Source organism: Poeciliopsis prolifica, unplaced genomic scaffold, assembly GCF_027474105.1.
Source record: "Poeciliopsis prolifica strain line A6 unplaced genomic scaffold, Auburn_PproV2 SCAFFOLD078, whole genome shotgun sequence".
NCBI classification, from domain to species: domain Eukaryota; kingdom Metazoa; phylum Chordata; class Actinopteri; order Cyprinodontiformes; family Poeciliidae; genus Poeciliopsis; species Poeciliopsis prolifica.
The window spans coordinates 973,254-990,810 of record NW_026562453.1 but is presented as its reverse complement, the minus strand read 5'-3'; the positions used below and the strand labels follow the sequence as shown (position 1 = coordinate 990,810).

The following is a 17,557-nucleotide window of genomic DNA, read 5'->3' as shown; positions in this document are numbered from 1 at the left end:
TTTTTATATTATTATATAATGTAGAATTTGGATTAGAGCCATCACTGGTAGTGGCAATGCATTTATTTCTACTGACAGGAAACCAGTGAATTGATCTACCTAGCTAGCTAAGTATCTAGTCAGCTAACTATTTGCAATTTAGCACTATTTATAATGGAACAACTGAAAAAAATCATAGAATTTTAATGTATTCCATTTCTAAATATCAATAAAAATCTAAACATAATAAAAAGGACTGAATTTGTATCACCGAAACATCCAAATACATGTTCAGTTTCATCCTCGTTCAGTCATTGGTGAATTTCCTCAACGTCATTCGCCATCAGCCAATGAGGACGTTCACAACAAAAACGTCACAGTGTTTACCCGGAAACGAGTGCCTGCGTTAAACTGCTATGTAGTTTAAGGATTTCCCGGAGTTTTTCACTGAGTAAAGTTGAATATTTTGAATAATTTTAATTTAAATGAGTGACTCGACATGTATAGCGGGCTGTTACCCAAAGATTTAACGGAAGACGACCTCAGTCCAGACGAGGAAGAGAAGGATGAAGCAGAAAATGACGTTGTCGAGAATCTTTCTGCTGGAAATTTAAGCCATGTTGCTGGAAACACAGGCTTTCCTGAGGATGGAGAATCCACTCAGACTGGGAACGATGATTCCAGGACGTGCAGCCTGCCCGGAATACCCGAGGACATGTGGCAGGTAGGTTCATATGACGAGCTGTACTCCGGTTTTCATTAAAGATGAATTAATTTTATTTGTGCGCCGCAGAAATTTCAGGAGCTCCGGAAAAAGAAAGATGAAATTAAGACGACAAAGATCCACGACAGAAGAAAAAGAAGACGCAAAAAAGGTAAGTAAACTCCATGATGACCTCAGCAAATTTAAAAACGACTTTATTAATGACCTTATTTTGTAATTAACAGAAAGAAAATGCGAGGAACCTCCAGAGGACAGGTAAAAATGGGCTTGAAGAAAGTTATGTTGGCTGCAAATGAGAACTTTTTAATACATTCTGCTTTAATTAATAGAGTGGATATAGAATATTTTATGTCCTTTTTTTGTTAAAATGTCAGTTTTGTGATATAAAACCATTAGATCTTGACAAAATATTTACTTCATTCTGAAGTTTGAACTGAAACAGTGAAGTTGATATCGATCATTACTGATTAGTTTTATGTTTTAAACATCTGAAATACTTCTGAACTGGAGGCGCGACCTTAATCCAGCTTTCACTCCATCGTTGTTTTTCATTTTTAAGCAGTTTTGTGGCTCGGTGTGGAAACTTGAAACTGCTGCTGCGAAAGTTACTCAACAGGTTGTTGCTAGGTAACCAAAGAATGAATGAGTTGCTAAGTAACCAAAGAGTGAGTGAGTTGCTAGGTAACCAGAGAGTGAGTGAGTTGCTAGGTAACCAAAGAGTGAGTGAGTTGCTAGGTAACCAAAGAGTGAGTGAGTTGCTAGGTAACCAAAGAGTGAGTGAGTTGCTAGGTAACCAAAGAGTGAGTGAGTTGCTAGGTAACCAAAGAGTGAGTTAGTTGCTAGGTAACCAAAGAGTGAGTGAGTTGCTAGGTAACCAAAGAGTGAGTTAGTTGCTAGGTAACCAAAGAGTGAGTTAGTTGATTCAGCCACTTTGAGCTTCAGCGTTTCTGCTCATATTCTATATATTGAATATTGAATATGTTATCTATTGGTATTCATCACGTTTCTGTCCCAATATATATTTTTGATTTGTTGTCAGGCCTTCGTAAGACATTTTGTATTTATAAAATCTAGGTTGATACATGTTTTTGTGTCCTTGTTGGTAATTCATTTGAGATGCCAGAAGTGACAAATGTGTTTTGTTTTCTGGATTAAATAGTGTTCCAGTAATTCTTTAATGACAAAATGCTGTTCTCATTCACTGCAACCAAACCAGGAAGGTTTATTTTAAATGATCCAACCTGCAGCTTGCCTTGCTGTTTGGCCGCATATATTTCAAGCTAACTGAATGTTTTGTTGTTGTCAGGGAGCGACAGGACGGCCGGGAGAAGCACTGGAAGGAGCTGAAGCAGTATTTCGGTGTGAACGATCGATTTCAACCCCCTGCCTGCTCCAAGCCGCCTCCGAAGGTAGCGAAGCCTCCCAACCTGTCCTCTGAGCTTTAATTCTGTCTCTATAGCCGCTGTTAGTAACACCTTTACATCCTTTGTGTCTCTGTGCCGCTGTGTCTTCTGATTGTCTCATGCGATTTGACGTGTGGATCCTTTGTAATGACTCAACCTGACACACAGAAGAATATTAGGGATTATGTTCTGTGACGTTTAGTGATAAGATTAGCCTTTCTGTTGTGCTTGAGATGACAGTGAGATTTTTCTTCTCTAGAGAAGAAGTCTGAATGTTAGCAGACAAAAGGAGTAGCTGTAACTGATGATAATTTATTCAAACACTGCTTACTTCATCTTTCTAATATTACAGCTGTTTTCTGGTAATATTGTGAATTTATTCACTTATCATTACAACTTTTTCTCATATTATTATCACTTTACTCCCAAATGATGACTTTTTGTTCAACAACTTTTCTCTCTTTACATTTTTATTCTTCTAATACAAGTTTATTCTCATGTCGTTACGTAACATTTTTGTCATATTACGAATTTATTCTGAAAATATTCTGACTTTTTGTCACATGACTTTATTCAGGTATTTTTAGGACTTTATTCTCAAATTATTCTGGCCCTTTTCCTCGTATGATTCCGACTTTCCATATTATTTTGACTTTCTTTATTCTTGTAACATTACTACTTTATTCTCGTAATTTAATTAAACTTTGTTTCTTAGCTTGCCCCTAACGCTGACCCACAGAAAGCTAAGTTTTAATGGAAACAAAAAAACACCACAATATAAAGTATGGAACAAAGTAAAGTAAGGAATAAAATAAAATAATGGTCATATGAATAAAATAAAAATCAACACATCAACATCATGCAGCGCTTCACAAAACACTTATTGTGATATGGGAGTTGATTCAGGATTCAGAAACTTATTTACAAGCAAAAATATAAAAAGTTAATTCGCTCTTTGGTTGCCTAGCAACAACCTGCTGGGTAAGAAGCAGTTTCAACCCCCCCTCCCTACGTTGGTTACCTAGCAACAGCTTGTTGAGTAACTGGCGCAGCAGCGGTTTAATGTTTCACTACCGTCTTATGACTGCTTAAAAATAAACAACAACGTGAGAGGAAACGGAGAGTAACAGAGAAAACGTCCCATAAATAGTTTGGAAATATTTAAAACAAAACAAATAGTTAATAATCGTTGATACTGATGGATGTGAAACGCTCCAGATTGGTTTCTCAGCTACGTTTTCCAGCTCTAGTCTCTCATATACATATCAGCCGATCAACCAAAACGAAGGAAGTCTCAAACAGTTTAACGGTTTCGCCCTAATAGTTTTTCCAAGCTCTGAACAAATGTCTCAATTCATCCAATGCTTAATCCCAAATGCATTTTGAGCACTTAGCTCCAATAATATGAGAATAAAGACATAATAATAATACATTCATAAAAATACAAGATATATGAGAAAAAATTTAAATAGTCTTGATGATAATACGAGAATAAAATTGAGCTAAGTCTGGTGCAAAGCATCTTTTATTTGTGTTTTTTGTTTTAATTAAACTATTTTTACTCCAAAGTGAAATAGTAGTTAGTAGTAAATGAAATATTACTACTAACTGGTATTGAGTGTCTTTAATGTGGAAATATTAATATTTACGACCGCGTTCTGGTGTATTTTATTTACTTTGATGAAGATTTGGGCTCCTGGGGCCTGTCAGCAGCTCTGTGATGGAAATATGTAATTAAAGAATCACATTTATGATTGGTAATCTCCTGTAGCATTTCCAAGATTTCCTCACTAATATCCAATCAAAGAGGTTTTCATTTGTGAGGCAAAATCTACATATTTGTAGTAATGGCGATCATATTAAAAACACAGCCTTGGGGGAAATTTTCAAGTTACTTTGATTTTTTTTCTTCTCTCTCGCTCTCTTTCTGCTCGTATTTCAAATAAAAAAGAAAAAAAAATCTGAATTTTTATCCGCAGTCCGGCCTGGAAAAGAGCATGGAGGAGGCCGTCGCTGAAGGGGACATTGCAAAGGCGGAGGAGATGAGCGACAGACTCGCCAGTCGAGAGGTACGTTCAGCAGATAGATAAGCCATCTTTGGGCTGCGCCCGCTGTGACAAATCAAGCTAATGGATCCGTGGCCATTTTCTGCTGCAAAGACAGAGAGGAACAAAAACACACGCAGACATCCGCCGCTCAGTCCCGCAGCCCTTTTCCTATTGAGTTAATGGAAAGCCCTCCCCTTAGTTTTGAAGTGCTGCAGTGTCTAAAGGACTTTTGGCTCTGCTTTTTAATGAACGGCTGCATTGCTTTCAAGCCGACTGTTAAATCATTCTGCAGGTAAGAGTTTCATACCTTTGAAGTGTGCGTGTCCCTAAATGCACTGCCTGAAGTTTTACTGAGGCTGGCGTCGGCGATCGAGTGGCTTGGAAGTAATTTAGCATAAAACGTAACACACACACACACACACACACACACACACACACACACACACACACACACACACACACACACACGCACACATGCATACATATATACACACAGGCATGTAATTTTGGTTTGAAAGACACAAAGCTGCAACAAACTTCTTTGTTTTATGTTTTGTGTCGCTTGCAGCATCAAATGAGCTTCAATCAATAAAAAAACTAAATGTTGGCTCTGGTTTTATTGTTGGGCCAGAATTTCAGCTAAACCATTTGAACAATACCCCAAATTTTGTCTTTATGAAAATGTAAGAATATACTTCATATTGTCATCCTGTTTATTGCAAAAATGCAAAATCTTACTAAGTAATTTTGGTGCAGTTTGTAGAGAAAATATATTGGCTCACTTGAAATAAGGCAAACTAACTTAAAAGTTACTTTTTAGCAAGATATAGGAGCTTGTTTTAAATAAATATTTTCGTAATGCTGATTAAAAAGTTGGGAGATAAATTCACTTAAAAAAGATGGAAAAAATGTCTTGGAAAATAATCTGCCATTGGAACTGGCACTTTTTCATCAATATTAAAGATTACTCATTTAAAACAGCTGCTATGTGTAAAAGTTAGTGCAAGTTTGCACTATAAACTAGACTAAAATACTTGGTAAGATTGTGTGTTTTTGCAGGGTTTATTTTCTCCTAATTTTCTTTTCCTTATCTACATTTGGGGAAGTTGTAGTTTTACAGAGGAGCCATGGCTTCAACACATTTGGACGACAAAACGAACTGTGAGAGAAAAACATCAAATCATGGTCCTCCTATTACTTCCTGTCGTTTTCTTTGTCTTTTCTGCCAGTAGTAACATCCAGTTGTTGATCATGTGACTCGTGAGGTGATAAAAAATGTTTCTATTTTGATTAAAAAACCCACCAGGCACAAAATGTTTTTATTGAAAATGAGTTTTTTCAAATTAAGTTTTGTAATTTCAATTTGTGTAATTTGATGGATAATGGAAACACATTCATCTCTCATTTCTGCCCCAACGTTTACGTCAGTTGTATTAGAGTTGGGCCAAATAAAGCTTTGAAGAGGCCGAGTCAAAACCTGGACTGAAATCTGATTAAGATTCATGCTTGAAAACAAACCTGTGCAGCAACTTATCTTTATCAGGTATTAAAATTCATTTAATAATCTCAAACATTAACATATGACAGGAGAAAAAAAGCAATAAACATGAAAGCATTCAGCTGCTTTGGGTGCCACTTTCTGTTTCCTGTTCCAACTGGACTCAGAGCATAAAGCAGCAGCTCTTCCATCATTTGGACCGGTGCTACCAACACGCTCCAGTTTTAATGGACATCGCTGCGTTTTAACCAGCAGCAGATTGCTGGAGTTTAAAGGAAAGCTCTGCTGAGTGGCACCTGCGCTCTTCCCTCCTGAAAGCCTCTTACGGTTCTGCCGGGTTGGTTTTAGCCTGAGCTGAGGTTCTCCGCTCCCCGCCGCCCGGCGCCAGAACCGTGATGGGACCTGACAGCAGTTTGGCAGCAGACACCCTTTGCTGAGCAGTGATAACTTCATTTCAGGGGGAATTGACTGTATCAGAGTCACCAAAACCAAAAGTGATGTAAAGTTTTGCATGTTTACTTTTACAGTCATTACAGGAATGTCTGGAGTTCTGGTCACATGGGCCAAATTGTCGAATCAAAAGTAATCGCTGGCCAAAAAAAGCAACATAAATTAAGCAAATAAAGTAGCATAATTTACATTTTTTAGAAATAGATCATTATTGAAGATCCAAAAGTTGAAGCAGCAGTATCTTAGGGCTGCTGTAGATAAAATTAATAAAAGCAGTAAATTTCTGGCAGAAATTTTAAGCTTGATTTCAGAAATGTATAAATTAAAAGTCTTGGGATTACATTTAGATAACTTTTGAATTGCAGTTGAGGGCCGCACAAAAGAATCGGAAGGGCTACAAATGGCCCCCGCGCCACATTTTGCACACCGCTGGTTTATTACGTTCACTGGATCAATGATCTCGACCTCAGGGTTCAAACCGAGGCCTTCATTGAATCCACAGAGGCTTAGACAATGTTTAATTTACAGCGTTATTCTGTCTGAGAACAAGAAAAGGTTTTCTTTAAAATAAAAAATGTAAAATCTTTCCGACAGCTGTGGAGAAGTAAAGAGGCCCGTTTGTCCCTTTCAGGCATGGCTTTGTAAGGGAAACGCTGGGCGACAATGTTTCAGCGTATTTACATCCTCAATCTAACGGATTCGCTCTTATCTCCTCTACGCAAAGGGAGAGCCGGCTGTCAGAATCACACAGAAAGAAAACTGTTTGTTTCTGTTGTTTCGAGCTCCTGCAAATCGAATAATCACTTCCATTTGCTCCACTTTTCTGTTTTTCTATCTTAGCATGAAAATAATTTGATTGGGAGAAAACAAAACCTGTTGTGAATGCTCCAAACTAATTCTGAGATATGTGCTTCTCCGCCCGTCTTTGATGCGTCGTTTTTGGGATTCGAGGTGTTTTTTTATTGTCATTTCAGCTTTTAAAGCCTCTTTGTTTTTGGATTAATTCCTGCTTGTTAAAAGTGAAAGTATTAACAGCTCCAGAGATGCAACAACCTCCCTTTTTAAGGTAAATAAATAATAATAAAAACATTTTAAGCAAAGCTTTAGCTAAGCTATTTATGGTGTTTCTATACAATCTGGAAATCTGGTTTTTCTTTCTCTACTTACCAGCTTTAGAGAAATGCTGATTTTTTTCATTCAAAACAAAATTTTGTACTTTTATTAAATCAGTTTTAGTCATTTTTGCTGAACTTTTTCGTGTATGAAATGGAGACTTTTAATATCGACGACAAGTCAGTTTTTACTGACTGAAGGAATCTGTTCATTTTGCTAATTTCTTCATTTTTATTCAACAAAGGGATCAATATAATAACATCAATAAAAATAAAAATAAACTCGGTTATTATGTCCCCAAACTATTCGGCAGTCACAGACTTTTCTGAAAATTAAGATGCAGTGCTTCTTGATACGTGATTGGCTGGCATTGGCAAACCAGCCAATCCAGCACCTGCGTTCCATTTTGCTTGCTGCTGATTGGCTGAATCCCTAAGAGCAGAGATACTAACAGCTGTACTGTTCGTACTATAATGTTAATACAGTTCTGTTCTAATACAGTTTTTTGCAGTTTATTTTTACATGTTTGACCAAAATAGTCAAACTATCATTCTTGTCACTTTCCCCCTCTAAAGACACTAAATTTTACCAAGTATTTTTTTTAATCAATTTTCTAGTAAAATATCTTAGTAAAGTTAAAATAAGACAAAACTAACTGATGAGTAACTTTTAAGCTAGATATATAAGATATTTAGAAGTTCTGGTTCCACTTGGAGATTATTTCACTTTTAATTTGGGCAAAATGTCTTGTTTTAAGAGAAATAATCTGCCAATAGAACAATCACTTTTTCATCAGTATTAATGAATTATTCACTTAAACCAGCTCCTCTCTCTTGTTGAAAAGTTACTCATTAATTAGTTTGTTTTATTTCAAGTGTACCAAGATATTTATACTAGAAACTGGACCAAAAATACTTGGTAAGATTTTATGTTTTAAAGTTTACATTGGCTGTTTTACTCCGATTTCACTGACTAAACAAATTAAAGTTGTTTTACATGAAGCTAACGAAGCTATTTAAGTGCTCTGTACTTATTTGGTGTAGTTACCAAATAATTTTCTAACTTAGTAAATTTATGTTTAAGAGATTTTAAATCAGTTCAGCTGTTGTTTTAAAAATTAGATCAGACGATGCCAAGCTTCAGATATCGGTATCAGGAGTGAAAGAAGTGGATCGGTGCGTCTCTAGTTGTAAAAGTTCAAAAGGTCTGAAAACGTTTGACACGCAACAAAATCCCACAACATCCCCAAAAACCCAGTTTGGCCTTTTTACTGGGTTCTGAATGGACCGTTTTCAGCCAGATTAACCTGATTAGCCAAACCGTTTGAAAATTGCTCCCTTCCTAATAGGCTGCACAATAATTAGCCGTATGAATATGCATTAGCGGGAGCGGTTTCTGCGGCTGGTTATGGAGCGTCCCTCATTATGTCTGAGCTCATGTTTCAATAGGCGGCTGAAAGGAAAAGCCCCGCTGTCCTTGAAATCTACCCTTTGGAAAGCCTCGCCTAAACGCCGCCGAACAAAGGTGCTGCTGCGTTTTGTCAGAGGAGACATGGTGGCTTAGTTAAAACAAAGAGCTGAACTAAGAGGGTTTCATGATATTTATGTTTTTTAACACCTTTTTTTCTCGCCACCTTCTGTTTGTAATAAAAAAAATTAATGAGCGCAGCTTTTGTGGGAAGTGTTTTTATCAGATTGAGCGTCTCCGCCCTGCGTCAGCGCGCTTCCTCCAGGCTACAGCACAGAGTTTAGGCTAACTCTCCTTTTATTTATCACTGAATGAACTTATATTGTATCTCAGTATGACTCACATTAAATGTTCGCCCATTAATTTTCAAATGGATTTCTGAAACGGGTGCTAAGCTTTTATCAAATGCCTGGGAATCTCATTTGGATTATTGTATTTCATTAATTACTTGATAGACAAAGCGTACTTTTCAATGTAGATTTGTGTGCTGTTTAATTAATTAGCATGTTTTCTCTTTTAATTAAAGCATTTTTTCAAATTAAAGCCCACAGCAAAACACATATATAATTTGTTTGTAATTAGGCCTTAATTGGTGGTAGTGGAAGCTTAGCACCCTCGGTTTCTTTTTTTATGATTGCCATTTTATTGCCAGTCACTCATTAATTAAACTGTTTTTTTTTCTAATTAGCTTATAAAACTGTTGATGGCATATTATTCTAAGTGTGAGTTCAAAGCTGGCTAATAATCCTCCCTCCTCAGAAGGGGAGAGATAATGGAACGGCACAAAGCGGGGAAACTTTTGGAGATTTTTTTGGTTTCTGTTCCCTGAAGATGACATGACATGGAATCAGATTAACAGGAAGGATGTGGAGTTATGCTCTCAGTCCCAGAGTGGCTCCTTTTTCTTTTTTTTTTTTTTTTTGTCATGTAATTCTGTTTGTTAGAGTGAAGGCAAGATTACAAAAACCTCCCCAAAGAGAAAAACTTTTAGAGGAATACAGCAGCATAGAGGTGCCTGATTCGGGATCTGAAGCTGAAATTGCTGCGATTTGTAGCTGCAATTATGAAATTATCATTAAGTTTTCAGGAGAATCTGTTTCAGTTCATCCATTGCTGCAGAAACTAGTTAGTTCAAATAAAAAGCAAGTTATTATTGAATTCTACCTGAAGAAAAAATGTCCCAGAAGTTACTACAATAAACAATAATATCACTGATTTGAGACCAATAATACAATGGCAATAACATAAGACCAGATTCTCAAGCTTTAAATTTAAATGAACATTTAGCACTGGAACTGGAAAACATTTTAAATATCCCAAATAAACAACAAATAAAATTATTTATGACATCTTTGTAAACAAAATTATCCTTCAAAAAAAGGATTAGCTGAGACCAAACTAGCTGAAAACTTTTATCATCCAGATTTTGGTAGAAAGAGAAAATAAATGATGCAAATACAAATGATTAATATTTTTTTTTTATCATTCAATTTATTGATTTATTTCTTATTGTGACTATCTAAAAATTGGTGATTGTTTCTATTTTATGGAGTTTTTGTTCCCTTTTTATTAGAAATAAATTATTAAAAATTAAAACAAAAAATATATAAAATTGAAAATGTATATTTGAAGAATGATAAAACCAGCAACATGATAAAAATAAAATAATGATTCTGTAAACTGTAAGCATTAAAACATGCGCTAACAAACGCTGGTCTAGCGCTAGCTGTAGAAATGACTCGACTGGTAAAATCAGACGCAACTTTATTTTTGTTCACATTTTATGGAAAAGGAAGTTGCACTCTGTTTTTTCCAGTGGTTTTTGGTGCAGCGCCCCCAGAGGCCAGGAGGGGAACAGCCAGCAGCTGAAAACGTAACAAATGTTGCAGCTTTAGTTCTCAGTCTCCACCGAGTCTATCAGGTGTGAAAACACCTACAGATTTCCACCTTACTTCCCAACCCCATCTGGGTGGTATTGATTGACCTCTTGGCCTTTTGACCCCCATCGTTGTTCCTGAAACACTGAAGCTTTCTCAGCTCAAGGCACTTTTTTCTTCTTCTCCTTCTTCCCTCCATTCATCCTCACTCCAAAGAAATGATCCTGAAATAGCACCCAGGCTGCCTAATCTGATATTCATTCCTCTCTTATATCGCCCTGCTTTCCCAAAGTTGACTAAGGCCACATTATTTAGGCATTAAGGTGGTGTGATAAAGGAATTAGGCTGGTCATTAATCGTTTACACGTCAAATGCAGCGGAGCAGCTCGGGGAGGTGAAGCAAAGCCATATAGCCTCTGCTAATCCACCTCTCACACGTTTTAATTGGAAGAGGCTTCCTGGATAGGAAATTTATGAATGGGTTTAAGGCCATTTCTTCCTTAAAGCCATCATTTATTTCATATTGTTAATAGGAGCTTTAACACTTCATCCACATGGAGACGCATTTTTTCCTCCGGTTCAGCCATTGTCTTTGTGCACTTTTAATTGCCGCATAATGACGCAATAAAGTGTTAGACTCTGTCTCTTCTACATTTCAGCAGCAGCATTTCTTTGTGGCTTCGTGTTTGAGTCCTCACTTGGATCTCCATGACGACCCGAACAGAAAACAGTGTTGACTTAACCCTCCTAGTGGCCTGGAGCCGCCGCTGCAGCGCCGCCATTGTGCATTGTGTTTTTTCTTTTCAAATCTTCTAAAGGTCAGATAATTAATCCTCTGAATAAATATTTTTTTTGAGGAGAGGCCACACAGGAGAGAAAGAGAAACGGCCGTGATGGACAATTAATTGTATGTTAATATGTGATGGAGTGGGAAGAATTGCCGTTTAGGCGCCACGTAAACAAAGAGCGCAGGAGGTTTCCTGTCTCTTCCTGCTTTGTACTTCCAGTGCGATTTCTCACCAGCCTCTGATGTGAAAGGATTTGGCACTAAGATGCACGCAGGAGGAGGAGGAGGAGGAGGAAGAGGGGGGAGGATGAAAAAAAGGAAAAAAAAATCCTGAAAAGTGGATCAAAAAAGTAAATGAAAAATAATGTCATATTACTGAAAATATGAGAGGCTAATTTGTGCCGACTTTTTGCTAATTTCGTTCTCGGCGCAGAAAGAGGAGCCGTCACCTGCTCGGCGCCGCGGCGCTGACAGTGCCAGTGATCCATGAAATAAGCTGCCGCTGGCTTTGTTCAGATAAGAATGAACAAATCTGCACAATGTACTGCTCTCCGAATCTCATTTTCATACTTGCATGCAGGCTAAAAGAAATAAGCTGTTTGCAGGCTTGATTAATCAGACATTTGAGGGCTTTTTTTTTGTCTCTTTGATCTGCTCTGTCTCCTAGGTAACTTGGTTGACATTAATGTTGAGCCGCACTAAAGACAATCAGGGAGTGTAGACTAAAACTGATAAAATTAAAGACCTTTAATGCTTTAAATATAGCAGAGGGTATGCTGGGAATTTGAAGGGAAGTGGGGGGCTCAGCTTTGCTGCAGGAATGTAGCAGGAGGCGTTTTCCAGACCTGCAGGAGAGCTGGTTAATGTGGGTAATCCTGTGTAAAAACGCTCTGCGCAAATCTGCAAATAAAACCGTTTAGCATCACTTCTGTTTGATTTGCAACCGAAATGAGCAAATATCTTCTCAACTTTCACTTTATTTTTATTTTTTCCAGTTAAAGTCACTGATTTTGAGTTTTTGTTGTTCTTTTGATGCTTCAACTGTCCTAAAATCTGTAAATCATTAAAAAAAAGTTAGTTGTAAATAATTAAATCAAGATAGAAACGCATTTAAAATGTCTTTATATCAGTACCGTTCTGATGGAGCATCAACTGATAACTGGTAAATTCATTCATGTCATCAAATTATCGGAAAACAATTAAGTTATTAAGAAATACTAAAAAATATGACAAATGTTTAGAAGGAAAATTGAAAAAGATAAAAATTCAATATTATATTGAATATGACAATTAATTGAAATATTATGAAAAAATGTTTTTGGGAAATGAGCAGAGGCAACAAAAAACAAAAAATTATTATAAAAAAATTAAATAGGACAAAGAAAAATGTCAGTAAGTAAAATTAAAAAAGATTAAAAAACAAATCTTGCATTGAATATTAATTTCAAAATTGTGAGAAAAAAAATCCCAAATGTTTATGGAAAAGAGTGAGAACAATAAATGCAAGAAAATTTAATGATAAAAAAATTTAAAAGCAAAAGAAAAATGTCATTAAACATGAAAGTAAAAATAAAAACAATTGAAAAACTAATTTTACATTAAATATCTTAATTAATTGCGTCAATGTGGGAAATCTTACAGGAACACTATAAATTATAGTGGCTCAAATTTTTATCTATATTTTTTATTGGTATTTTTGCAAATTTTCCTTTACATTTACATCCTTATATCGTCTATAAAATGTTATCTTTTTTTCCCCACATACAGTGACAATATATCCATTCATGTCAGCCCAACAGGAAGAGGCGCCAGACGACCAAATTTGGTTACAACATGTTGGTCAGCCTGGATTTCAGTCAAAATACCATTTTTATGGTCATCTGTTTGTTTTTATTTGATCCAGTAATCCTTCAGTTGCATTTTTTTCTGAATTAAGTGGATTTGACCCATTTAACCCCAACATTCCCCCATCAAGGCGTTTTATCTGGAAATCTGCTGCAGACAGTGGAGCCTGACGGAGGAGAAAAACACGATTCTGGGAGTTTGAAACGTATAAAATGGCAGAGAAGTGCAGAACTGTCACAGCCTGTGTGCTCCAGGTTATTCAGACGCGTTCAGAAATCTTCCAGTGACTGTATAGATGAATGCCTGCAGGGCCCAGCCGCAGCCCAGCACTCGCAGCCAGCCGAAGCCCTTATCTTAAATCCAAGCAAAGTACCATTAATCTTTTTGAAAGACCTTTATGGCTTTTAATGTATCCCAAATTAGAACATTTTACACCCTTGGTTCCTGAAATATGGTGATAAAAAGCCTTTAGAGTTTAATTTTTCCTGCCTGCTTGCTCTGACCTGCTTAATCCCAGCATGCATTAAGAGATATTTTAGTTTCAGTCTTTCTAATAAAGTTTATCCCACTTAATTATAATTGAAACATTTTTTTTCCAGCAGGTCTTTTTTTTCCACAGTGGTGGCACATTTCTTCATTACCTTAAGACTTGCTCTCCCCGCTGATTGTGCTCTGAATATTACAGAGAATTACCCAAAGGTTTGGTGAAATTGTTCCAAGTTGTTTATCAAAGTTCGCCTTTGCTCGAATAATAAACCTATCTCAGGAGTGAAAGCAGCGGCAGGATTTTTCCCCTTTGTTTCGGGGCTTCTGTGTGTCTGGGGTTACTGGGATTACTGCGCTTCACAATGCGCGCTTGTCTTCCCTGGGATTTCAATGTTTGCCTCTTGCAGTCACGGTCATTCTCTTCATCTTCTGATTTCTGCTTCACTCCAAACACACAAAGTCGCAGACAAGAAAAAAAAGAAAAATGCCATTACGACTCTGGTGCAAAATCTGCAGAATGGTGGAGATTGTCTCTAATTATGGATTGTCGTTTTATTACATCATTTATTCCTGATTGATTGGGTTTGGAGTCGGATATGAGCTGCATCTGATAGTATACAATGGCTCTTTTTGTTTTTGTATGACAATAGAGCTCATAAACAAAAAAATAAATAAAAAATTCACAATAGTTCCTGGTGACGAGAAAGATTATTAAACTGACAAAATAAATGTAATTGAGAAAGAAATTTAACTGAAATAACTAAAAATGATAATTAACTGGGAAAAGATTAACTGCAGGCTGAGATCCCGCCCCCTGCTGGAGGGCAGAAAACTCCTAGCTGACGACGACTAGCAATGGATTTAGCTGCCAGGTTATCAACTTAATGCGTTAAATCTTAAATGTACACCTGATAAATGAAAGAAAAAGGGATGCAGTGCTTTGCTACTAATTGTCAACACGAGATAATAGGTCAGGAAAAAGTTTTAATTAAGAAAAACAGTAGCGAGGGAGAGGTAAGTAGTTCAGCTGTGCTAGCTTGACTTTGACAATCGTGACATGTAGATGTGCTGCAGAATTCAATGTGTTTCATTTCAGTTAAAAAATAAAAAAGTCAACCTAAACACCAACTCTGACAGTTCATCAGTAGAGCAGGTGTTTAAATTAGCTAATCTAGCACCGCTGTGTCTGCTTAGCTAATAGCAGCGTTGCTAATCTATCACAGTGATCAATTTTTAATAATCGCAAAATAAACATCGAGCCTAAAACCATAAAACTGTAACGGACTGAATGTTCTGTTCTTTACGTGGGAAATGTCTGGGTGTTTATTGGTGTTGAATCCTGAAACTAAAGTGGCGTTGTTGGTGGTTGCTATGGCAACGAATCTTTCTGTAGCGTAGCCAACATACAGAGCGAGAAATACGAATTATTTTTCAACACTTTCTCTGCGTTATTTTTAGGGCTGTTGTAAACAAATATTTTAGTCATCGAGTAATATATTGATTATTCTTACGATTAATCGAGTAATGTATTGATTATTTTTACGATTAATCGAAGTTTAGTTTAACTGAACTTAATTGTATAATTAACATGTTTTACTTAAAAGTATTTCACATTACAGCCAAGATGTTTTTAGGGTTTTTTTTCCGACAGATGAATGGTGAAGTGGAATAGCTTTCATTTTATTTGTTTATTGATATGGAAACTGATTCACAAGACGTCAACTCAACAAACCAATCACACGTCCTGGTTACCAAACCGGCCAATCCGGTTATGTTTATCATCACAGTTTGCTTAAAACGTCACCTGCGTAAGTCGGCCTCTCATCTTCAAATCCAATGAATCTGATGTCAAACGTTTGCTGTCATTTTATAGATGTTAGTGAAAATGTTTTCAGAGGTGTGTAGGTGATTTCAAGGTTTGGAGAGTTCTTGATTTCTGTATAAAGTCCTTAAGTTTTGATATTCAGTGCAGCTTTATAATAAAATACAATCTAGTATTTGATTAAAACAGAAACAGACTAATTTCCGTTTCCTTCTGTCTGTCCATCTGTAGATGGCTGTGCAAATCGCTCAGGCTGCTGATTGCCGTGACTTTGTGCATCGCAAACAGGAAGAGGAAGCGTTGAGGGCAGCGAGGAAGAGGAAGAGGCAGATTGCCTGGGGGTAAGACGTCCGCCTTGTGTCTCTGAGTTTATGTCCGCCGTGACGCCCCTCCCGCGTGTTGCGCTCTGGGTGAAAACGGTGCGGCGGAGCCACTTTGTGGGTTTTTGATGCTTTTTGTTTTTGTTTTGCAGGTTTGAGGCGAAGCAACGATGGGAAACCAAAAGCAATATGGGCTTCATGTGATGAAAATGGAGGAAGAGGAGTTAATTTGATTAAGAAAATGTTTTTTTTTTCTTTCTTTTCCTTCTTCTTGTATGTTTTGAAGGCATTGCAGCAGCTGAATGTGAGGGGGAAATGTCAGGCAGTCGGCTGAGAGAAAACCAATCCAGAGTGAAGCAGAGAGAAGAAAATAATGAAGAAGCATTCAAATTAATTCCCAAGGCGCCCACTGGTGTCTGCATTGTGTTATTTTTCATTACATTTCAGTGATTTCAGCCTTTTTTCCCTTCCCTCCCCTTCAAATTAAATCTGGTGTACATTACTGGATGATGCGTTTATTTATTGCTGTAAAGTGGGTTAATCATGAAGGCGCTTCTTTCTTCTGCGCAGGAAGAGAAAGGGAAGATTAGAGCGCTAATGCAATGTACAGGATAATGTGCGATCGGATTTGGGAGCAGAAAATGAAATTTGGCTGCTGTAAACAGTTTGAAGCGGTCGCAAACTGCAAGTTTGAAACAGAGACTCTGCTGCTGGCCCGAGCCCAGCTGGGAGACGAGCCTTTGTCTCTGCGCCCGAAACAAGAGGCACACACGTTCGGCTTTTTTTCCTGAAGCCTACACTTGCTGCTCATTGTGCGCTGAGCTCCTCTGCAGCGTCGCTTGAACATAAAAATCCAAATTCCAGTTTCTGCAGCTTTGCTCTGCTGCAGAAACGCGCTGAAAGCTTCATTCAGGACGTCTCAAGTCCAAACTCCAGCAAAGTATTAGAGACATTAGAGACGGAAAAAAATTTAGTACATCAGAAATTTCCTTGAAAAAAATAACTTTTAGTTTTTGAATTTTTATTTAAAAAAACCCAAAGTTTTGAAACTTTTAACTTTTTTTTTTTTTTACTTTTAAAATACAGATAACTTCAAATTTTCTGAAAAAAAATTAAAATCGAAGAATCTCGATATTGCTGTGCTTTTTCTCGGTAATTTTCCACTTTAGCAGCTCTGAAAATCCATTGTTTTGTCTAGAAAATTTCTCAAATAATTAAAATTTTGTTGCATTTTTCTTTTTCTTTTCAAAAGGAGAAATTTCAGATTTTTTCTAGCAAAGTTCTGAGATTTACCTCTAAATTTTTGAGCTTTGTCAAAAAAATTTCCACTTTTGTAAATCAAATATTTTCCTGTTCTGTCGAGAAAATGTTTGTGATCTCAAAACCTTTTGAGAAAAATTCTGAAATTAATTTAAAAAAACATTTTTTAGATAATTTTCTGTCTTAGGAGTGTCAAATATTTTTAGTTTTTTTCTAGAAAACTTCTTAGAATTTATTTGATTATTTTCTTGCAAATATTTGACTTTTCAAGCTTGTTAATTTCAGTCTTTCTAGAAAATTTTAGAAATTAATCTTAAAAATGTTGTAAATATAATTAAAAATGTTCTTTTTCCTCTGTGCATAACATGCCATCATAGCAAGCAGCAAAGAAAAACATGCAAGACATAATTACTTTATTTGTAATAATGGGCTTTTTCCCCTCAAACAGATGATTGCTTTGCTTCAAGGTAATGAGAAT

General features: G+C 36.6%; 1 protein-coding gene across 1 annotated transcript; it reads left to right on the top strand.

The window, feature by feature from the left end:
* The first annotated feature begins 372 nt into the window (after positions 1-372).
* On the top strand, positions 373-16,321 carry fam204a (family with sequence similarity 204 member A). The gene is made up of 7 exons (XM_055021719.1): positions 373-703; positions 773-854; positions 928-958; positions 2,010-2,112; positions 4,086-4,175; positions 15,731-15,840; positions 15,972-16,321. The coding sequence occupies exons 1-7, from the start codon at positions 479-481 to the stop codon at positions 16,021-16,023; spliced, it is 693 nt and encodes a 230-aa protein (XP_054877694.1). The 5' UTR covers positions 373-478; the 3' UTR covers positions 16,024-16,321.
* Positions 16,322-17,557: the final 1,236 nt, after the last annotated feature.